Consider the following 23,336-nt stretch of genomic DNA (forward strand, 5'->3'; position numbering starts at 1 on the left):
ATGGTATATTCTACGGCGAAGGGTGGTGGAAGCGATTATTAGGGGGTTCGGGAGTTGTTTGTGGTAGTGGTATTGACAATGTGATATAAAGGGCGGTGGTGGTAACTATGGCGTAGCAGTGGTGAAGGGAAGTGATGACGATAATGACGATGGTGGTGACATAGGGTGGTGGTTGTGGGAGTAGTGGTTGTGATAGAATGGTGGAGGTAGGGTGATGGTTGTGGTAGTGGCAATAGTAGGGGTGGTGGAAGCAATTCTAAGAGGGAATATGGATGTGGTAGTGCGGTGACACTAGTGCTGATAGTGATAATGATAGTGATGATGGTGGTTGCGACAATGACAGTGGCAAAGACGACAACTATGGTGGCAAATGCGAAGGGTGGTGTTTTTGGTAGACATGGTGGCGGCAGCAGTGGTGAATGGTGGCAGTAGAGTGGTGGTAGTGGTAATGGCGGTGGTGGAGGGTGGTGGGGGAGGTGTGTGGTGGAGTTCGTTGTGGTGGTGGCAGTGACAATGGTGGCGACAATGTTGTAAGGCGGTGGCGGTGGTAAATGGTGGTGGTCTTTATGGGAGTGGAGTTGGCAGTGGTTGGTGGCGGCGATAGCGAAACAGCGGTGGCATGACAATGGCGGAATGTGTACTATTTGTGGTGGCAATGGTGGAGAGTAGTGGTGGTCACAAGTAATTCATATGTCACAATATTATCATATCTTATTCATCATTTATATGGTGGATTAAATAACCCATCATTTTATGTAGACAAGTAGATTGATGAATAAATTTATACAATAGAATATTAACACCAAATATTGGATAAACTCATAATGTATTGTGTTGTATAAGTTTATACTATCATACTTAATACAACATACCAAACGAGTTCTTATTAACAAGATTCTAAACATAAATATCTTATGTAAAATAATGATCCAAAAGATTTTTCGCAATTAACATTAGTATTTTATTTTTTATGAAATATTAATATATAGAATCCATAAAAAATCAAATTTAAATATATATTTCTAACCAATGATTGTTTGAATCTTTAGGTTGAGAGTTCAATTTCTAGGAGTCAATGTCTTAGGTAGACTTTTGACCTTCATCACACCCATGTCAGAATTACGAGAGATTAATTTAACAACAATGTTTTTTCTAACAAACATTTATATATTTGTGCAATGAAAAATTATGAAAAGCTTTTTATGAACAAAAAAAAATTATAAAAAATTTCAAACATAAATTTTAGATATTATATAATAACAGTCACCCGTGCATTGCACTGGTCATTCAACTAGTTGAAACAAAAATAAAGGTGGTGAGAAGTTCATCTGTCTATTATTAAGGGCTCATCTAGCTTCCAATGATAAGTTGAACTCATATTTAAGTGGTAAAATTGCACTAACAAGCAATTGGATGTCTGGCAATATGACAAAATGTTAACTAATAATGTGCATGTAATTGCACAACTACATTTGTATTTGAGTTTAATGGATATGCACTGATAGTGTAAAATAGTTTTACACAGTCATCCAATCAAAGCATGTCACATAGGAGAGATAATTACATTTGACTTTAACTTTAAATAAAAGAATAATATATTTTCTGATTTGGCGGAATTCAATTGGATGTCTGTGTAAAACTATTTTACACTGTTAGTGCATATCCATTAAACTCTTTGTATTTATAGGTTCAGAGTCTATCATAACTACTTTTGCAATATATTTGGAAGCTTCATTCATTGGGATAAAATTTTACTAAAAAACAATTGGATTTTATTATAGTTACGAATAGAATTTGGGAAGCTCTTACGAGAGCTCACATTTTATTCCTTACACAATCATCAAGACCATGAGGATATGATCAACGACATTTGCAAACACTTGGGTTAATCCAATCTTCCCCTCGCAAAGAGGAAAAAATGTAGGAAGTTTATTTATAACACATTTGATTCATAAGGCCAATCCTCATAACTTGACTTGATTGGGACTTAAAATAATAGAGGTAAAGGAATAGGAAAACACGGTTTGAAACAACACATTGAAAAAAAAATCCAAGCCCTAATTTGTCGACTTAGAGGCTTGTTACTAGTTGGAAGGTTCTTATTAGTGCAATTAGAGGAAAGTCCCCTGATTGCTTGTTCCCTCAGTGTTCTTTGGGAGAATCGAGGCAACAGCAAAGGGAAAGGGGGGAAATACTTGGAGAGTCCATAATGATCGTGTAAGGAAAATGAAGTCTTGCTTTTAAGATCTCGAATCTAAACGATTGACAATTGGTTTTCAGGATCAATAAGAAGAGTTTTTATTTTCCATTCAAAAGAGTGTAGAGATTTCGAAAAAAGAAGGAAACATGTACAATAGCGAAATTAAATGTTAAGAGAGAAGATTTGAAAGACTGCGTTTCAGAAATGCAACTTTGCTACACGTAATCACTATTATGGACACAATCATTAGAAATACATCTTTTCATTAGTTGCAACGTTTCAGATTCAGACAAGGCAAGCCGATTCTAAAGACTTCAGAAGACGTTTGAACAATCGTATAAAGAGGGTTAAATGCCACCATAGCTCAACAATGAAACATGACATGTCAAACTTTGCATGCCGGGATGAGGGTCTCCTATATCGGTTGACCCAAAAGGCTATAAGCCCCAATAACGTCTCAACCGGCCTAAAAGTCTCACAATTAAGTGAACATCATTAAGACATATGAAATGTCTTAATTAAGGACATCCCGTTCTAGTGAAGGCCGATTGGGCACATGATACCTCATTTATTGATAATCACATAAGGTTGTTCAAGGGTGATCATGATATATGTAGTCCTTTCACAAGACTTCCCAAACGACTTGTAGAGACAATTACGACGACTCCAGGTCTATAGATACGTGTGCAATCGTTCGTTTTTGCACGCATTACTGATCATGCTAAATTTTGAGTTATTCATAAACTATGAGAATCTTTGTTAGCTCTCCCATTGACTTGTGCACTGAAGAGTTTTTTGCAGGTACGCGCCTATGGTGCCATCACAATTACCTCGTGCCAGTGGAGCCAGTCAATGCCACTCCCACCATTAGAAGCAAAGAAATCCGACTAATCTTACTTCAGGAAGAGCATTAGTGTTGTCAACCAAATTTTGAAAACTGTGACATAAGTAATTTATTTTTACAACATAATTTGTTGATATAATACACGATTGAAATCTAATTTGATTGTTTTTTTTTTAAATCTATATTCTGGGTATTTAAAATATATTTAAGCAAAAATTTCAATGCTAACCGCGTTTGTAAAAAAATAAAAGAGAAAAATTAAAAGGCAAACCGCGAAAATATAAAGCAGAATTATCCAGATGGGCGCGCAACGAAATCTAACAACTAAAAAAGTGAAAAGCAACTAATCCAAGACAATCCAATACATCTCAGCCGTCCATCTATAGAGTAGTTTCAACCAGCTCACCGATCCGGATTATCAAAACTAAGATCGTGACCGTCTATTAACTTGTCCAAAGCTGACGGATAAAAGAGTGCCGCGTCATCAATCCGTGTGAAACCCCAGCAGCCAATAGGGACGCAGAAAACTTATTATATATAAGTCACTGCAACCCTGATATATTCATTCAACCAAACCCTGTTCTGTGTTCCCAATTCGCGATCCAATTCGAAACCCTAGATATATTTTCTTCCCAATTCTCAATTTGTGATGGCACCCAAGGCAGACAAGAAGCCCGCGGAGAAGAAGCCCGCCGAGGAGAAGAAGTCGACGGTGGCTGAGAAGGCTCCCCCGGCGGAGAAGAAGCCCAAGGCCGGGAAGAAGCTTCCCAAGGAGGGCGCAGCCGCTGCCGGAGACAAGAAGAAGAAGAGAAGCAAGAAGAGCGTAGAGACCTACAAGATCTACATCTTCAAGGTCCTGAAGCAGGTTCACCCAGACATCGGTATCTCCAGCAAGGCCATGGGGATCATGAACAGCTTCATCAACGACATCTTCGAGAAGCTCGCTCAGGAATCTTCCAGGCTCGCTCGCTACAACAAGAAACCCACCATCACTTCCAGGGAAATCCAGACCGCGGTCAGGCTTGTGCTGCCCGGAGAGTTGGCTAAGCACGCTGTGTCTGAGGGGACCAAGGCGGTGACGAAGTTCACAAGTTCTTGAACTAACAATGATAATCCTGTGGCTTTCTGGTGTTGGTTTGTGTTCAATTTCGGTGTTTGGTTTAGGGTTTTGCATTAGGCGTTAAGGACTATGTTAGATCTTTAATTTTTAGATTTTTCTGTCAGGGAAGAATTTGGATCTGCTCGATCCTATTGTGTATGGATTTAGTTTTCTGATGGTACAGACTTTCTATCAACTGATCTTATGGATTAAATGTTTTACCCTTTTCGCGATATTTGCATATATTTTGTTTTTTATTGCTTGGAAATTTTATATTTAAGATAATATTATTACCTGCACCTAACTGGAGTGGATCGTGATTACTATTCACTAGCGTTTTGCAGATTGTTTATTTTGAGTTTGCAGTCAACAATTAACATGCCTCAAGTTTATCTGATGATTCAGACTTGAATCTCAATTCTCAAACTAAAGATAAGTATGCCCACTTATATTAAAACGAGAAGTCACATGTTTTATGTACTTAGAAAACAATTTACCTAAATAAAGTTGTGAGTTTGAACTATTTCAATTTGGGATGCTGCGTTTTTCTTTGGCTCTGTCAAGCCAAGCTACTGTGAAGAGCGGGTTGCAGGACTTGGTTTGTTTGCTTGGGATAGTGTGGGTGAGATGTCAGCTTTGTCCTTTGTTTTGGTGTTTTGTCACAAGTTGTAGAGGCTGTCCATTTTAGATGGACGATTTCTTTGGCCTTTGATCGGTGTTTTAGCTGGTTGTGCTTTGAGAGTTGAGACAACTAATGTTCCAGTTGTTTGAGATGTGAAAGTAAACATGAGGGTAGTTCTTACCTAGTCTTTGTGGTTTGTGATTGTCATGATTTTGATTTTGTTTTTCATTGGTTTGTTTATCAAACTGCCATTTATGCTGCTGAAGTGCTGATTATCTTGCTAGAAGGAATACTTCCATTTGGCAATTCTATTTGAATTGAGTACAACTGACCCCGGGCTTCTCCTGTCCAGCTTGATCTTATGGGCAGAGCCTTTTTTGTTTTCTGAAATCTTAATATATGAAGTAGTCTTAAAAAACTTTAGATCAAATGTGCTAGTTTTATATTATCTTATTTTTTGGATGCTCTTGTACATTGGTCTCTAGAGAGTTTGATTACATTTATTTTGGATGTGCCATTTCTTTTTTGATGAAATTTTTGAAAGTACCAATGATCTGAGCTCTTAATCTAATTTCTTAAGAAATATAGCAATAGTAATAATGTTTGAATGATTTGATCATACTTGTGAACTTTGGCTTAAAAAAATCATCATTCACATAGATCTTCAAATGTGTAGAATTAAGGTCCAAGTGAGGGCATATAGCCTGCCCAAGTTCCAACCAGCATTGGCGTGATTTTTTTTTGGCAAGACAAAAACAGTGCAGAGGTTAACTAGTCATTCATATAGATCTTCAAATGTGTCATGGCAGCGTTTGTGAAAAAAAAAGCTAACTAATTAAATTTAAAATATAACAACCACAAAAGTACAAGAACCATTTTGCTATTAGCAAAGTTTTGAATTCTGATCTTGCAAAGTTTTCAAAAAATATGACTTAAATGGCTTCGCCCGGGTTCGAACCGGAGACCTTCAGTGTGTTAGACTGACGTGATAACCAACTACACCACGAAACCATCTTGAGATAGCTTTTCACATTTTAATATTTAAAAACAACGCTCTTCTATTATTTCTTCTTATCTATTCTCGGACGATTTTGTCCTTGTCTTCTATCTTTATCTCTCTCCACCACTCTCAACTCTCACAACACTCGACGAAACCCTAAACTCGTTGCAACTTCACTCACTCTCAGTTCAGATCTTCGTCTCTCTCTGTCTCTGCTTCACCTCACTGTTCATTGCTTCTGATAAAATCACCACACGCAACCATGTCTGCAGGTCTCGATATGACCCTCGACGACCTCATCAAAACCAACAAAAAATCCGGATCCGGAAACTTCAGGGGCCGCTCCGGACCCGGACCCGCTCGCCGCATCCCCAACCGCTCCGGCAACCGCACCGCGCCATACGCCGCCACCGCTAAGGCACTTTCCTTGCTTCCATCTGTTGCTAATTTTATTTATTTAGAATTTCGATGAGATTCGGTTTTCGATTTCAAAACCTAATTTCCGTCGGATTCAACCGCTCATCGGATTTAGGCGCCGGAGACCGCGTGGCAGCACGATTTGTATGGAGATCAGGCTTTGCCGCCGTACCCTGTGGCTCACGATGCTCGTGCACCGCCTTCCTTAGAAACTGGGACCAAGCTCCTCATATCTAATTTGGATTATGGTGTTTCCAATGATGATATTAAGGTACTATTACCATCTCTTCTTTTCGTTTAGTTCAATGCTTGTGTTGTCTTTATTTTGCATAACCTAGAGCTTTGATTGTTAGTTTTTTCACGAGCTGTGATAATTGGTAACTATTGTGTGGGGTTTGTTAGGAATTTTGGTTTTGATTGTATGTTGTTGTTACTGGTGTTTCTTGAGAGGCCCTTTTGTCAAATGGAAAAGGTTTTTGCATAAATTATGTGATGTGAGCCATGCTCACGTTGGCATCATCGTGTTATCCATTGTTTTGGATGAGAGGATGTGAGGAGGTTGTAGTGTCAACATGTCCACGGATCTTCGATACTTAGCATAGTTGGTGTTTAGCTGCTGCAGTTGTATGTTTGTTTTTAAATCAAGCTGTTTTCACTTTAGGCTTCTTATGATTTTTTTCCTTCCGATGCCTTCTCTTAGGCTTCATAGACTGTAGTTGATCCATTAGTATGCAGGTTTATCTTATAAGTTATAACATTGTTTTTGCATGTGATATCTGATTCCAAATTGCCTTTATTTTGTTACTCTATGATAAAGAGAAGTACGGGGTTAATTTTGTACTTAGGGTTGTCACTGCATGCTTCTATCTAGGATTGGGGTCAGTATGAAGTGAATTCAATTTTAAATAGTTGGTGATTATATTATTTTAAATCCATTGTACAATTAAAAGTTCTCATCTGTGGATTGTATAAAGAAGAACATATATAAGTGTCTGTTTCAAGGTAGTTGAAGGCAAAATGTGCTCGTAGGGAATTGGGGGGTTTTAGTGCTTTGAGGCGTGAGGTAAAGGTTGTTGGTAAAGAAAGTCATAAACATTTATAAATGAAAAGAGGTCAAGTATTTGACTACTTTGCATTGTTTTTCATTTTTCACACAACTTAAGTACTTAACTACTCAACCATATGATTTATTCATCCTAAAAATAAGAGGTTGAATGTTACATTTACAAAAGCACAAGATGTTTGTTGCTAATAGTAAAAATACTCATTTTGTTATTCTTTTAACTTCCTAAAAAGTTTACCCCCTTTACACCATAGTTAGCAATTTATATGGCTGGGATTTTTCAATGCTAATAGGGTTCTGTTGCCACCTAAAAGTGCCGATCCCTTGTAGCACCTAGCCTGATTTCCTTTGGCATGTGATTGACTACAATGGTCTGTCTTTCTTCTATCCAGAAACCTAATATGCCTATTTTACTATATTATTGAAAAAGGCAAATATGAGATTATGCATTAGACTTGATAGTTATACAGTCAAATGTTTGAGACAATTTTCATGCTATGCAGGAATTGTTTGGTGAAGTTGGTGACTTGAAACGACATGGCGTTGATTATGACAGGAGTGGCAGATCAAAGGTTGGTCCAGTTAGTATAATTGTCCTTCTAATAATTTTCTCTCTCATGCTGCTATTTATAAAAAAAATGTTCTTTCATAGGGTTCTGCAGTAGTAGTCTTCTCACGACGAGCTGATGCTATAGCTGCTGTGAAGAGGTACAACAATGTTCAACTAGATGGGAAACCAATGAAAGTAGAGATTGTGGGAGCAAACATTTCTTCACCTAGTGTGCCCCCTGCTTTAAGTGGAGCTTTTGGGAACAGGATTGGAGTTCCTCAAAGGTATGAGATTGTGCTCTAATGATCTTCTCTTATTTAGTCTGACTTTTTGAGGCGTGAACCTTTTTCACAGTCTATGTTCTTCTTGGATTGGCTATTTTTGGTTTTTTGAATGCTGATTTGGGTTTAACATATTGCTTTGTGATTTTTTTTTTATATATTGCTGCAAAACTTGATTGAGTCTTGCTTTATGATGATTGTAATCAATAGATAAATGTTATTGTGGTCTCTTGAACTAGCGACTTTCAATCTTTGGATTGTCTGAAAGCTTTTGTCTATTTTGAATTTACTAAGTTGAATTATTGATGCTTGACATATTCAAAGTCTCCTAACTATTCTGACGTCGTAGATGCCCTGTCAAAAGCCTGATGTTCATATCATCTTTGTCATCTTGTTTTGTAAAAGTTATGCTTGATCAGTGAGTTGCTGCAGTTGAATGCTAGTTGCTAGTTAATTCCAAGTACTCTGCGTATACGTATGTAAGGAGGGCAACTTGAGGCTATGTACAATTTATACAGGCGGAGTTGTGGGGGATTTACATGGCTTATTAGTTATTACTAGCCAAGAACCTTGGCCTGCAACGAATTGTTGTTGAATCTGTTTTAAAGCAGCCACCAAATTTTAGACACTGACTGCCCATTTATATGCTCATGTGCACACATTTGTGTGTAACAAATGAGCTCATTTATGAAGCATGGGTACTCTGAAAATAGAGATGTACCCTTACCAGGTACGTACCCAAATGAATATTCAAACAAAAAAAATGGGTACTTCAAGGGTACGTATTGGGTACTCAGTGGGAACTCTTTTTTGGATACTTCTATATCAAAACTACCAAGTTTTAGTATGTTAAAAATCTAATTTGTTACACTGGAGCAGACACCTCTGCACACTGCTTCAGCCTCCCCCCGTAAGGTCTTAGCTCTGTCAATCATTATCACCGTCCGCCAACCTTCGTTGTTTGCACACATGATCATTGACCACCGTGGTGTGATGGAGGCCTCTGCTCTTCCACTGCCGTGCTGATGGATTAGCAAAGCATGGGCGTTCTTGTTATCCTACAATTTATTATTTTTAAACCTCCCTGCCTTTATTTCTTACCTTTTTTTTTTCCAGATTTATAGCACACTCAGATTTGATAGAGTGGCTCCTTTTTAGTTTTATCTGCTTTCTTTCTTCCATACACCCAAAACAAAAGATGCCGTGTTTCTTTGTTTGGTATACATGCTCTTCTAGGTATTATCTTATTTTCATTTTGGGTCTTCTTGATACTTTACTTTGAATATTTTGACTTCTATAATGAGATGAGATGGCTTTTATATTAATCATGAAATAATTATGTGATTGTAATTGTTGTCTTTTTCTTATGGGAAATGACTTCCATTTATCTGGTTTGAGCAGTAGACAAGGAAGAGGAGGGGCATTACGAAGGCCAGGAGGTAGAGGGCAAGGCATTCGAGGGAATCGGGGACGTGGAAGAGGCCGCGGTGGAGGTCGTGATGAAAAGGTTTCTGCAGAAGATCTTGATGCTGATTTGGAGAAGTATCATGCAGAGTCAATGCAATTGAACTAAAGAAATTATCCATGTTTCCATTATTTTCATGCTTTTACATCTATGGGTATTATGGCATGATGGTGGACCACCATGTGTTTATGTATCTGTCGCAGCCCTCCGTTTTGGGGAGAGGAAGGGATTACTTCGTGAGTGAAAACTGTTATTGATGTGTGGGATATGGGCTTCTGTTTAATATTCGTTTTCCCTGGGTATGAACTATAGATTATGAAACAGAAATTCGCTTGTAATATGCACTCAAACTTGCTTTCATTTGCTTTAATTGTTTGTTTTATCAACAAGTGGATAAAGGAAGTGGGAACCATGATCTGTATATCACTATGCAAAGAAATGTCTGGCTGCACAATGTGGGAGGCCTCGGATTTCACCCACAGCTGCTTTTTTCAATTAAGCCTGTACAGTGGAAACTTCAGATGAAGGTAGATTCCCAGCCTCTTCTCCCCCTCGTCTCACCCCAAAAGATAATGTATGTGAAATTGTTATTATTAATCTGACATTTCCCTTTGCTATGATTTTCTTGTTTAATGTAATCTAGAATAAGCTGTTTTCTTAGAGATGTTCGTTCTTGTTATGGATAAGCACCATATCTCCTGACTCTGGCAATTTTGGCTTATTTATCTAGTGAGATGGAATCTATCATCTGTTCTACTTGACTTCATCGGTTGAGTGCAATGGTCAAGATAAGATATAGGTCTACAGATGAAGATAGAATTCCTGGCTAGAGATGCTCTAGGAGTTGGTATTTATGTTACACTCACCTGTCATGCTCATTTAGGTTCAGGTGTCTGTGTTGGGAATTCAATTTGGTTGCTGGTTTCAGAACTGTCATTGGGGTTGAAGTTACACGTTGGTATTTTTTTACAGGCTATATAATTTACTGATTTTAACTGAGAGGAACATTGTAATGTTTCTGATAGAAATGCGTGCTTTACTTATGATGGTCAAAGCGGCTTTTGAAGTTTTTTTTTGAAAGAGGCTTTTGAAGTTAACAGGCGTTGGTGAACATTGTTGTAGTTATGCTAGGTGTTGGAAAGGGTATATTTACTTCAGTTAGGCCTAGTGAAATGTTTGTCCTTTATTATGAGGTTTCTTTTAACTCCATTTGGTAGCAGTCTGTTGTTCTGTTTGTGTGGATTGTGAAGTTGAGAAATTATCTCGACTCAATTATCTCATCACGGAGAAAAATTGAGTGTTGTTGTTTAGAATCTTGTATAGTGATCTCAATGAACTATCTCGACTATAGTCTGCTACTTGGAACAAGTTGGGGTGTTCACAGTTAATTTTGGTTTGAATTTATAAGAAAATATAAGTTGTGATATAATTTATTTTCAATTAACATGATTATGTTAGGTTTTCATTTGTGGGTTAAGATAAATAATCTAAGGTGAAATTGTTTTCATACATGATCTTCTTAACCCAAGAATTTTTTTGGTAACTTGGAGGGGCAAGGCCCCGAAAGCGTTTAACCCAAGATTTTAAATCTTAAAAGATAAGAAATTTTTATTGATAGTTTTAAACAATAGACTCTGAATATATAAATCATTCACGATTGTGGCCCTTTGCACTTTTGCAGTAATCTTTTCTCTCATTCCTTTTTTTTATGGAACTCTTATTTTTTTTAGTAGTATAGCTATTTTTCTTAAATGTTTGATATTTAAATTTTCTAAAACATAATTCAAATATGATAGTTATGAATTGTTAAATTAATTATCTATACCAATTTAGTTTTTAAAAATTTCAAAAATCAAGGCAATTAAGTTACATATTTTATCTGATTTTCGTATATTTCACAAGTATACTTATCATCACTTTATTGAGTCTCCTGCCTTATTTTTGGTTTTCTTCTTTTACCCCTATAAAATAGAAAAAAAATTACTATAAAATATTTAAAATTCAAAAAAAGTTCTAAAAAATAAACAATATTAGAATTTATGAATATTAAAATCTCAAAAAATTTGCAAATAAAATATAATTGAATTATTATATTTTATTTTTACTGTAGAAATTCCGACGTCTTTCTTTCTCTCATTCTCTTATCTTTTTATCATACCAAAACCTACAAAAATTAACTCTATAGCCTCTTTCTCTCTACTCATTTATCTCCTCCCATTTTATCTTATCTCTCTTAAACGGCAGAGTATAAAGGTGTAAACGAGTCACATTTGCCAAGAGTATAACAGATGAATACGAGTCTCTTGCAGTTAAATGTTTGTTTCCAGTTAAAAGCATAACACTTATTTTTTTTTCTTTCTTGCACTGAAAAAACGAAAGAAATTAGCAAAAGCTTATCCCATTAGCTTCTCTAACAGATCTAGGAGTCTCCTTCCAGATTTTAAAATGGTCGCAACTTACTAATAAACTTGATTAAAGTATTAAACACTTTGTAACACTAAAATAGTAAAAAAAGCCAACTTCCATAAAACATAGAAATAAGAGAACTTCAAATATTTTGATAAATGCAGAAGTTCCAAAGCTTAACACAACTCAAAAACTTCTCCCCCTATTTTAACAAAATGACATGCAGTCCCTTGTTTGTAGAGTCTTTTCATTTCCTAACACTATATTCGACCTCTAAACTTATGATAGACACTGTGAACGAAATATACATACCATTAACAAGCTTGTTGTTTTGTACACACATTACCCCGTGACAACCAAAAAATTATCACAGGGTTAAATGATGATGCAGGCTCTATATGCAAAATGCTCTTGCGACATATGAGATCTATTGTGATTTTGGCTTGGCAATCTTCTCCCACGAAGAAAATATCAACCTCAGCAAGGAGTTAAAAATTGCCTGGAGGCAAGAAATTGCAAAGTACCAACAGGACGAGGGCCAATACCATGGATAGAGCAACCTGAAGAATAGACTTATGAGATGTCGAGGGTATTGTCCCACCTGTAATCATAACACAACATTAACATCAATATTCGGTATGGTGGAAAATCACTTGTATAAGAATTATGCAATCATTGAATATTCGTTTATGCCAAATGACAGTCATATAATTCATCATTTACCCTATACAAAAGAAAATGAAAGCTTATAATTGAAGTCAAATACTTCAGTTAACATTGGTGCTCACACTTTCTTGTTTATTGATACCTGAATTTTTTTATTCTGACAGGATACTTTATTTAAGGGCAGAAAGAATAAAGATGTTGCTATTTATCATAAGTTTTCACTCAAATTAGGGGAAAAGAGTACCAACCGGAAAGAGAAAATCTAATGCATCCCAGGCAGCATGACGAACAGCTCTAGTAGGATACATTGGACCACCAGGAGAAGTAAAACTATATAGACACGTTTTCAATCTCGTACTTGTAGTCATTCTCAATTCCATTCCTGTGCCAATGGCATAAACAAAAGAATGCATCACTGAGTAAGGTTGAGACAAAAAATATTCCATGTCTAATTACTGCACCTGAATAGTTGATATAGTACCCTGAAGAACCTTAATTTCTGAGAGATAATGCAGAAGCACTGGTTCCACCTTCAACTTCAGAAGCTGGTTACAAGAATTTTAACACATTCATCAGGCTGACATCATTTTATTTGAAACAGAGGATATGGCTTTTAACAGTGAAAAGGTAATTGAAATGTACCTGATCAGTGAGTTCAGTCACAAATATATCTGCCGGACCGCCAACTAAGAAAGCAGTTTGAAAGACAGGACATTGTTTAAAGAAGCTACCTAGTTTACCAGCTGCAAAGAGAAAAATATTACTATCTTTAAAAAAGACTATTTGCATTTTCATTGATAGAATAATCCACTCCTCTGAATGTCTACCTGAATTGTAAAATAGAATGAACCTTGAGAGCAAAAGATACATATCTCGTTGAGCCTGTGAGAAGAAAAGAATTTCAGAATGCTGTTTATCACAACAAAAATAGTTGGAAACGTCAAAAAGAAATTGTTGGCTGTATTCATCTAATGCCAAAAACAATAACTGATAGGGTACCTGGACAGGAATTTTATTCAATCGACTGTGGTGTAATGCAACATCATCCAAGAGGTACTGAAAACAAAAATGGAAAAAGGAAATTTACTAACAACATTATTCACATGATACATATCAGTGCAAATCAAGCATAAGATTCTCTCCAGGACTCTTACACGGAATAGAGATTGGAAACGCCTTGTATTTGTTTGAATGTCAATCCTGCACATGACGCCAAAAAATATTATTGCAATATAATCGCGGACTGAATTTCTGAATACCAAGCCATGTCCACCATACCATAGCAGAGGTTCTATCCCACAAAGACATTTTTAACTTCCTGTTTTCTTTTTGATAGATGGCATAAGCTTGCAATGATTGCTATTGAATTGGCATAAGAAAGGCTGTTGATAAAATCATGTAATGCGAATAATGATGTTTTTCAAATACAACAAAGAACCCTGAGAATTTTATTATTCCAATTTAGGAGGGGAATAGAGCATGACAGAAAGTTCATATGTTTTGTCCAAGCATGGTATCTAAATCCAACTAAGTAACATTTTCAATTATAACATCTGTATTCATACCAGAAAACATTTGTGGCTCCTTGAACCAGAGCAGATGAATACCGGAGGAGCACGTCTGGATTATCAAGATGAACTTCAAATAGCTGCAAAAAGATAAGAATTTATTTGCAACAAAAGAGGAAGCAACAGGAAATTGTTATGCTGACAAAGATTCTTAATCCTTAAAAGCATTTTAAATTTTAAGTAACCAAGAACAGATCACATTACATTAATCGGAAACAGGATATATATCAAATGTTTGTGCATTGTAAATTAACTGAAAATGGGAATTACTAGACACTCTGAAACCAGGTTCAAATGAACTGTGGATGATTCAGAAATCAGAAAATCATGCAGCCAAATTGAAAATGGCTAGATTTGTCAGAAAGGAAAAATACCAACAGTGAGTGAAGCCTTCAACTTCTAGTAAAGCATATTGTTGAAATGCTACACAATTAGCATTTTTTAGTTCAAATTTCACAACACAAATAATCATGAAATAAGAAACGAACCATTTTCATTTTAGAAATTACAACAGAGACTTAAATTATTGCCAATAACCATTCAGCTTAGCACAGATTTTTGCACTAGGCCCAAGCAGCTGGTGATAATTTATTGGGGTCTTGCTAACGAGTGCTCTAAGGACACGGGTTAAAAAACCAAAAAATGAGAAGTACTATTTACTGAAAGTACAAAATATAATGTACTGGTAATGTAAAAAGTTACACTTTTTATCCTATTCTTAATTCCTTAACCAGGGAACTTAGGGTACTAGTTAGCATTTGTCTTTTTAAAAAAAAAAAGATATTAGAAAGTTATTGGCAGCACCGGATTTGAAGAACTATTACTGTTAGTAATTAATGTTGAATCTGCATACATTATTGTACTAATAATTCAAAATTGTCCTAACTCCTAACCAGTCCTCCCAATTACCAGGTACAAAATCCACCATGTTTTTATTCAATACTTTCTTTGTTAGGTAAAAGGAGGATTATAAAGAGGTTATAGCAAAATATTTCTATGCCTAGAACAACAAGTATGGATATTTTTCTTACATTTATTTGAAAAACTTCATAATGAAACAGAGGAGGTCTAAGGATAGATTATCTTGTTAGAAAAAAGCTTCAAACAACGATACAACTTAGAACAAAAAGAACAAATTATGATCATCAAAACCTTCTATAAAAATCCAAATTAGATATATACTTGCAATATGTGGAAGGCTCCCAATGAAACAATCAATATACAAGGACATTTTAACCAAAACCTCTAGTTTGGATGACCATGTTAACCATAATAGCAACTGTTTAAAAACAGTTTGGACTGGATTCTAGTTGTGTTAAAGGCATGACTGATCATGATGAAAACACTGATAGCTCTGCACTTCAAATACTTCCCTTTCTAATTGTGTAACACATCTGTTTTTTTTTTTTTTTTTTTCATTTTTCAATGCAAGTGTTCAAATTCAAAACCAGCAATGGAAGATCATACAACCACATGAATGAAAGCTGACATACCCATTTGTGAAAGAGGAGAGCAAATATATGTGAAGCAAATGATTGACTCCAGAGTTGAACAATCATGTCAAGGATAGGTTTGCCACTCTCAGGAACTCGTACAAAATAATCAGCAAGCACATCATAGAAACACAACGGACCATCATTCACATACTCTGCAGAAGAAATCGCATCTTCTTCCTTGTTCACAATTACATCTGCCAACAATAACTATTAACTATTATTATCTTCAACAATCACGAAATTGGACAAGTTATGAATTCGAAACTCACCTTTGGCTCGGTCATCAACTTCCAAAGCTACGTCGGCGAAGAGCTCCTGCAGCAAATTGCGCCTCTGCGAAGAATTTGCGAGTGCCTGCAGAACAATCACCACATGCAACACAAAACTGTTGCGTTACAGGAAATGAGGGAAGTAATAATAAGAAGCGAATAGCATTTTGTGAATGGAAGAAGAAGAAGAAGAAGAAGAAGAAGAAGAAGAAGAAGAAGGAAGACGAACCCGCTGGAGCTTCTTGTGGATCGCTTGGCAGAGAGCGTCGAGATACGCGGAGGTTCGCGGCGGGGAATGAGCTTCGGTCATTTTTTTTTCTCCGATCGGAAATCGGAATCCGATTGAGAAGTAGGAAATGCAAAACCCTAATTCTGATCTAGAAAGTGGTTCAACATTTTGTTGGATCGGATCGTGGAAGCAGAAGGAACAGCGATGAAATTGAAATTGAAATTGAAATTGAAGGTTAGAATTGATTGATTGATTAATGTTATTATTGAATTCGAGAGTTTGATTGTTTTTGGATTGAGATTGAAGGGAGCGTGCGTTTGAAACGTGGAAAGCAAAGATGAATGATGTTGAGATGAAGCGTGGCGTGGCTGTAAGATAGAGAGTCACACGGAGATAGAAAGTAATAATCAAGTTATTGGATGCGGTGGTGTGTGCGTGTTTTGGATAACGAGAAACAATGTGATCTATCTGCCGTGGAATTTACTCATCACTTATCTGTGTCATTGCTACTCTGCTTTAAGATAATAGTTTATCTTTTTGGTACACCAGAAAGATATATTGCACCCTTCATGGATTGATATTTTGACCTCCCCCACCCTACCCACATGTCATATAGCTCTTGCCACTTGAGCTATCATTCGATGACAGATAATTATTTATCTTATTCAATATAAACTTTTTACAATTTTGAAGATAGTAAAAAATTGAAAAAACTTTATAAGTGCAATTTACAAACACAAATCGTTCTATCTAATGTATATCTATCATAATGGTTAAAATTAACTCTTTAATCCCTAAGGTTCGATCATTAAGAACTGTACTCTATGGGAGACCTTTGACTTTAATCACACTCGAGTAGAACATGGTTTCCTCAGTAGATGATACATGTGGTTAAAAAACTAACAAAAATTGTAAAGACTTAGTTAAAAAACTTCATAAGCTCGTCTACTATGAATATAAAGATAAAAGTAAGTGGAAGTTGGTTAAGAATAATTTTTATTTTTTATCAATTAAGAAAAATTTAAAGTATACCAAATATAATTGCATTTAGGAAGTTCATTAAACACTTTATTGTATACTACTTTTTTTTCCTATTATAGGTGAGTGCAACAATAATAAACCTCAGGGAAAGTTAGTGCAATATGTCCATATTTATGTAAAAATCATATTAAATATTATTACCAAAAGCATATTTTTAATATAAATTACAATTATTATCAACCAAAAATTTCAAAATTAAACTATTTTGAAAAATGAATTTATTTCAGTTATTCTTTTATTTTTTTATAATAAATATGATATGCATAATATTTTAAATATTCCTTCTAATTTTATTAATTTATTTTTAATATATTTAATTTATTTATTATCATATAGGTATTTAATTAGGGAAAATTACTCTATTATAATCAATAATTACTTGATAAAAAAATATAAAAGTAGCAATATTAAGAAGAATCATTAAATGATAACCACAATATGTAATTAATGTAAAAACTCAAGTGAGCTTTACATATATATATATACTAGTACTTTGACCCGTGCGATGCACGGGAATATTCATTTTTATTTATTTTTTGTTTTTATTTTTAAATTTGTGTGTTTTAAAAAGATATTTTATAGATTAAAAGAAATAGGTTTATTTTAGATTACGAAATCTCTTTCAAAAAAAGAAGATATATGAAATCATAAATTTGTATTTTTTTTTATTGAATGTTGTTTTTGCTTTTTTGAGTTGCTATTTGGTTTTTATCTTTTATACTTGTTCTTTTAAATGCTCGATTGATGGTTTTTTTTTATATCTATTGAATAGTTTATTAAAACATATCGAGAGTGTATCGTTGCACATTTCCTCTAAAAAGATGTTATTCATATGACATTGTGAAAGACTTCTTTGTAAACTACATTTGAAGTACTATGAGAATTGTTGTCATCACTATCACAAATGAGGATTTTTAATCCTTTAAGGTGCGTGACTCTAGAGAATGCTACATATAATTGGTCATGTGAAAACACTTGTTTTGACAAATATAACCCCACTTTTTTAATGATTGTCCTTGACTTTTATTTATAGTCATGGCAAAAGAGCTATAGGAAATTGTCGACTTTGAAATTTAAAAGTAATTCTCCTATTTGATGGAATTAAGTTAATCTTAGTATAGACAGTCTTTGTCCGGAACCTTTTGCTCCAAAACACCATTTGAGTAATAATTAGACATGTATCATTTCACATTCTAGCTAATTGGTCGATATTTCTTAGAAGCATTAGTGGAGCCCTAATTTTTAGCCTTAATTGATGATTAGGCAAATCTGAAGAGTTTATTAGGTTTAAAAACTCTGGTGTGTGGATATCATTTGAGCTATCATAATTTTTTGTCTGATGAACATGTGTTATCGGCACTCAAATAAGTTTTCTCTTATCTAAAAAACAGTGCAATCATGTTTTCGTTTAAATTATCAACAATCTTCGGCTCTCAAATAAGTTTTCTCTTCTTCAAAAAACAATGACATCATGGTTTCGTTCAAATTATCAACAATCTTATTAGTGGGAGCTAAAATAGCAACGACTAATGCAATCTCTCCTTTGATTCTTATAGCTGCTGATAATAGTTTCCAAATGTTAGCTTTTCCTGTTCCTCCATAACCATAGAAAAAAACATTTTTTTTATGTATGTATATTTATTTATATTTTTAAAATAAATTTCCATGAGTACATGAAAATTTCTTTTATAAATTATTTTCTATATAATAATAGAAAGCATAAGTGAATAGGATTGTAGAATATTAAAGGTTCCTCGGACATAGCTTTGAAGTTGGATTTAATTGTACTCTTTAAAACTATAAATTTTTAAACTTATAAATTAATTTCTTAATTTCTATATAACTGCTAAATGGTACTAATGTTTTTTGTAACACCTTTTTATGCTTATTAACCAATTTGCATATTTAAGACATTTTATTTTCCACATAATAATAGAAAACATATGTGAATAGCATTGCAGAATATAAAATGTTCTTGTGACATTATTAGGTACTTTGAAGTCGGATTTAATTATACTCTTCAAGGTTATAAACTTTTAAATTTCTTATAAGTTAATTTCTTAATTTCTATTGAACTCCTAAATGGTATTAAATTTTTCTATAACACCTTTTTTGTGCTCATAATAATAAGTATATTTAATACATATTTTATTACCTACATAATAATATAATAATAGAAAACATATGTGAGTAGGGTTGTAGAATATGAAAGGTTCTTTTGACATTATTAGGTACTACAAAGTTGGATTTAATTGTACTCTTTAAGATTATAAATTTGTAAACTTCTTATAAATTAATTTCTTAATTTCTATTGAACTTTTTGTTTTATTCTATATAATAATTAAAAAAATGTATAACTGTTATTAAAATATGTCTAAAATTTCATATTGGTTACAATCATTATAATCATATTGGTTACATATCACTATATCATTTAGGAGTTACATAAAAATTTTAAAAAATATTGATTAGAAGTTCAAAAATTTATAACATTACAGATTAAATTTTAAACCAACCTAATAATGACAGGAAAACCAATCAACTTTTACAATTCTATTCACATATGGAGATGGAATGAACAACCTGATTGAACATAAGCAATAATGAGCATTTTTAAAACAAATACACATGCTTAATTTGAGTCTGGTGTACAATGAATTGTTGAATAACAAAATTGCACTCATGCTACAAAAATTATATAATATATAGATAGCTAGATAGATATCATTGGTCCACCTAAAATTAGAATGATTTAATCCAACTTTTTCTAGCGTCTTTTTAGACAACTCCTTTTAATATATAATTTCAAATTTGTTAAATAAATTATAGATTACAATATAAAAGAGAGAACGTACATAGAAGCAACTTGAAGATACATGGATATAATTTTTACCAAAGTTGATGTCTGTAGGTAAAGGTAATGTGATAACACATTTCACTCTTGAAAATGTTCATTGCCATAATGAATATACTCCTTTTACAATATATAAGATATGAGCTAGAAATAATCTTTGGTGTTACATTGATCTAAAAATTTCTGATTGACAACCTTAATTGATATCTGAACACTAAGAAAAATGGAAGAAAAAGAGGATTTTAATTTTCATCTAAAAAGACAGTCAATGTGAAATTGAAACAAACAATTCCATTACATCCCTCGAGATATTGAAATTGAAATAAATTGATGAACATCCTAATCCAATAAATTTGGCAATGCCAAATCTAGCTCTAGTGAAATATGAGTATATAGAAGTAATCGAAAACAACCACAGCTCATAAGCCACCACCAAACATTCTTCCTTAGTAGATCTCATCTGCTTCATCAAGCTCTTCAATCAATCCTCTCATGCTACCTATTTGCTTTAGCATCTGTGGAGGAAGGACTTTGCTCATATGCTAGAAAAAAATTAGGTTAAACTAAAAAGTTAGAGCTTGATTTATCTATCGATGGCATATGATCTGCACCAGATCAACATCATCATATACAATGCCGTTAGAAATGAGGGTTATTTCCAATAACTTCGATGAACAAATTGTAAGGGGACAAAAAGAGACTATTAAAATGTCCACCTATAATTTTTATTTTGAAAGGAGACATGATATTATTGATAAAAGCCAAGAGAAAAATCTCAAGGCCAAGTACACCCCATCCCAACAGCAGAGGATGAGCAAAAGCAACAAAAGCAATACAACAAAGAAACAAAGGCAACAAAATTAATACAGCAAAGATAGAATATGAGACAAATAGGGGAAAAACAGGGGACGAAGACAGCAGTAGAAGGCCCCAGAACTCAATAACAGAACAACAAAAATCCATCAGCAGCATCAACCCAACTGAGAGAACCACTTGGCTAAATGGAACAAAGCTAACCTCGATTAAGCTCACTCTTTTGTTTAACTTGCATACTTTTTAGTGGACTTTTTAGTTGCCCTGTAAAGACAGCACGAAAGATATTACAATATCATTTAAAATCTTTCAAATATACTATATCAAGAATCTAAAAAGGACATGAGAGTAATCCATGAAATATAGCTTAGTAATCCATCATGTGATAGAAAAATGAGGAATTCTATTATTTTGCCACACATCATACAAATGCTTTATGCATGTAACCACTAAGCATTAGCTTTATGCCATGGAATACATAACACCTTAATTAAAAATGTTAAACAGGCATAAAGCTAATGCTTAATGGTTACATAACAAATAATGACGGCCCCAAACACATTAAGTGCTCCTTAATGTATAATAACTTATGACCATTCATTTTTTTAACGGTGACACCTTTCTTTTCTAATTAAAGTGGCTTAATAAAACTCACCAAATGAAGTACTCATCGATTTTTTCCAGCCTCACTTGCATGTAGTGGGAGCATGACAACACATATATCTATTTAAATCAGCTTCTTCAATCACAAACCCAAAGTATGTGTAGTTAGGAAGTAATCATAATCAAAATATTATGATTTACTAAAAATCTGCATAGAGAAGTTAATAATTTTGCTTTGCAGTAGTAGAACAAAGACAAATACGTAAGAAGAAAAAGAGATAAAGCTTACTGGGAAAGTCTGTCCAAGCTGTCTTTTAGATGTATGCATATGGCCTCCACTAAATAAGAGGGCAGAAACACTATTTTCCCAGATCAATTTAGTCCACTGCACCTGGAACTTAAAATCAGAAAGTTTTAGCACACAAATAGTACCTAAATTTAGTACTGGCTATGGCAATTCCATCATTATAGAAAGCAAGTACATATTGATAAAACTCACCAAACAAAATACTCTAAAAAGAAGTATAAATAATTTAAGAAATGCAAAAAAGTAAACATTCAGCATCATTCATTGAAGTTTAAAAGCAAAAAAAATAATATCAAAAAGCAAGTTAAGAATCAACATATATTGGAATACCCATAATCAAATTTATTCATGGATTTAAACGATTTGGACCCTAAATCCAAGGATACAAACAATTCCAATCAGCAAATGATAGTGGATATGTAAAACAAAAAAAACATCAAATTACAGACGGGATTAAGCCCCATGTCTGATGCATCACAAAATAGCAGTAAGCTAGGAAAATCAAGGGTCTCTCATCTTCAACACTATCTGAATGAGAATACAAAAAAGGGAAGACACTCACCTGGAAGAACTAAACACAGACAACAATGATGGAAGCAGCCACACATGATTTCATAAAAACGATTTTCGTGTTTGCAGCATTCGATGCTTAGGATTTCTTCGTTATCTCTGCCACTGTGAAGAAACGGGTTGCAAATCAGAACCTTGTGCATTCAAATATAGAACCTTGTAATGATAAAGGAGATAAACATGAAATTAAAATAAAATGTGAAAGATGCCATAAAAGTGACAATTCTGGAAACCGCATAAAAATTCAGAAAGAAGAGAGAAATGAAAATGGGGACGAAACCATCTTCACATGGAAATGAAGAGTGGCGTCTGAAGCTTAGCGGAAGAGAAAAAAATGAGAGGCATGCGATTGAGCATCAAAGTGAAGACATATGGTGCAGAGAGAAGGGGGAACCTAGGGTAGTAGATTATTGTGGGGAGTTGGGTTTGGTACCCCACCTGTTGGGTTTCCCACCCCACTTTATTGAATACGGGATTTAAAGTTCCGTATTTAATATGAATAATACGGAACTTAAAAAACCGTACTGTATTTGAGCATATGTGGCACATTTTCAACCATTCATTGCATATTAAAAAAATACGGAATATTAAATTCCGTATTGAATACGGAACTTTAAATCCCGTATTGAATAAAGTGGGGTGGGAAACCCAATAGGTGGGGTACCAAACTCAACTCCCATTATTGTGGCGCGGGCAGAGCTTTGAAACCTTCAGAGCGGAACATTGGGAGATGAAAGGTAGCGCCACAGAGCGAGCTTCCAATCAGAGGCACGATCGACGATGCATGTCGATCGGAGCTTGTCGCCCTTCCTGTCCCAATGCACGCCGTGTAACGCTGAAGACTTCACCAACGACGATAACTGTTTCGTCGCCGATAGGAGCAACATAATCCGATGCCAATGGTATCATTAGTAAGAATCTGAAGCTGCATCCACCGAACCTTCGATGCAAATCCTTCAAGTGCTAAAAAAAG

The 23,336-nt window shown here is 34.5% G+C and overlaps 3 protein-coding genes, 1 long non-coding RNA gene and 1 other non-coding gene across 9 annotated transcripts; 2 read left to right on the forward strand and 3 right to left on the reverse strand.

Annotated features, from left to right (window-relative positions):
- The first annotated feature begins 3,597 nt into the window (after window positions 1-3,597).
- Window positions 3,598-4,378, forward strand: LOC130740512 (probable histone H2B.1). The gene has a single exon (XM_057593154.1). It carries the CDS (start codon window positions 3,694-3,696, stop codon window positions 4,141-4,143), a length of 450 nt encoding a protein of 149 aa, XP_057449137.1. The 5' UTR covers window positions 3,598-3,693; the 3' UTR covers window positions 4,144-4,378.
- Window positions 4,379-5,702: 1,324 nt separating this feature from the next.
- On the reverse strand, window positions 5,703-5,776 carry TRNAV-AAC (transfer RNA valine (anticodon AAC)). The gene has a single exon. It is a non-coding gene; the product is annotated as a tRNA-Val (tRNA).
- A 94-nt stretch (window positions 5,777-5,870) lies between these two features.
- Window positions 5,871-10,252, forward strand: LOC130740515 (THO complex subunit 4A-like). Of its 2 annotated transcripts, none has more exons than XM_057593158.1 (5): window positions 5,871-6,183; window positions 6,298-6,453; window positions 7,749-7,817; window positions 7,898-8,079; window positions 9,481-10,252. In XM_057593158.1, exons 1-5 carry the CDS (start codon window positions 6,028-6,030, stop codon window positions 9,647-9,649), a joined length of 732 nt encoding a protein of 243 aa, XP_057449141.1. In that variant the 5' UTR covers window positions 5,871-6,027; the 3' UTR covers window positions 9,650-10,252. The 2 variants fall into 2 exon arrangements, with proteins under 2 accessions (XP_057449141.1, XP_057449140.1); XM_057593157.1 differs by having other exon boundaries at window positions 5,876-6,183; window positions 9,478-10,252.
- A 1,792-nt stretch (window positions 10,253-12,044) lies between these two features.
- LOC130740517 (uncharacterized) lies at window positions 12,045-16,607 on the reverse strand. The gene is made up of 11 exons (XM_057593159.1): window positions 16,176-16,607; window positions 15,947-16,031; window positions 15,675-15,871; window positions 14,179-14,261; window positions 13,768-13,813; window positions 13,613-13,669; window positions 13,441-13,495; window positions 13,256-13,356; window positions 13,095-13,158; window positions 12,862-12,995; window positions 12,045-12,548 (listed from the first exon to the last, which is right to left on the reverse strand). The coding sequence occupies exons 1-11, from the start codon at window positions 16,254-16,256 to the stop codon at window positions 12,375-12,377; spliced, it is 1,077 nt and encodes a 358-aa protein (XP_057449142.1). The 5' UTR covers window positions 16,257-16,607; the 3' UTR covers window positions 12,045-12,374.
- A 3,701-nt stretch (window positions 16,608-20,308) lies between these two features.
- On the reverse strand, window positions 20,309-22,775 carry LOC130740519 (uncharacterized). 4 transcript variants are annotated; one of them, XR_009020178.1, is made up of 5 exons: window positions 22,758-22,775; window positions 22,356-22,468; window positions 21,776-21,877; window positions 21,539-21,622; window positions 20,309-21,147 (listed from the first exon to the last, which is right to left on the reverse strand). It is a non-coding gene; the product is annotated as an uncharacterized LOC130740519 (long non-coding RNA). The 4 variants fall into 4 exon arrangements; XR_009020177.1 differs by lacking the exon at window positions 22,758-22,775 and adding an exon at window positions 22,644-22,737; XR_009020176.1 differs by lacking the exon at window positions 22,758-22,775 and having other exon boundaries at window positions 21,776-21,883; window positions 22,356-22,744.
- Between the last annotated feature and the right edge of the window lie 561 nt (window positions 22,776-23,336).

Source organism: Lotus japonicus, chromosome 2 (genome assembly GCF_012489685.1).
Source record: "Lotus japonicus ecotype B-129 chromosome 2, LjGifu_v1.2".
Taxonomy (NCBI): domain Eukaryota; kingdom Viridiplantae; phylum Streptophyta; class Magnoliopsida; order Fabales; family Fabaceae; genus Lotus; species Lotus japonicus.

What these genes read in the sequence shown, in the direction of transcription:
- LOC130740512 (XM_057593154.1), top strand. Translation starts at nt 3,694, where the DNA reads ATGGCACCCAAGGCAGACAAGAAGCCCGCGGAGAAGAAGCCCGCCGAG.
- LOC130740515 (XM_057593157.1), top strand. Translation starts at nt 6,028, where the DNA reads ATGTCTGCAGGTCTCGATATGACCCTCGACGACCTCATCAAAACCAAC. An exon ending in CATACGCCGCCACCGCTAAG is followed by an intron (nt 6,184 to 6,297) that starts GCACTTTCCTTG and finishes CATCGGATTTAG; the next exon opens with GCGCCGGAGACCGCGTGGCA. An exon ending in AGGATTGGAGTTCCTCAAAG is followed by an intron (nt 8,080 to 9,477) that starts GTATGAGATTGT and finishes TGGTTTGAGCAG; the next exon opens with TAGACAAGGAAGAGGAGGGG.
- LOC130740517 (XM_057593159.1), bottom strand. Translation starts at nt 16,256, where the DNA reads ATGACCGAAGCTCATTCCCCGCCGCGAACCTCCGCGTATCTCGACGCT. An exon ending in CTCTCCTCTTTCACAAATGG is followed by an intron (nt 14,262 to 15,674) that starts GTATGTCAGCTT and finishes ATCTTTTTGCAG; the next exon opens with CTATTTGAAGTTCATCTTGA. An exon ending in TGAATAAAATTCCTGTCCAG is followed by an intron (nt 13,496 to 13,612) that starts GTACCCTATCAG and finishes TTCTTCTCACAG; the next exon opens with GCTCAACGAGATATGTATCT.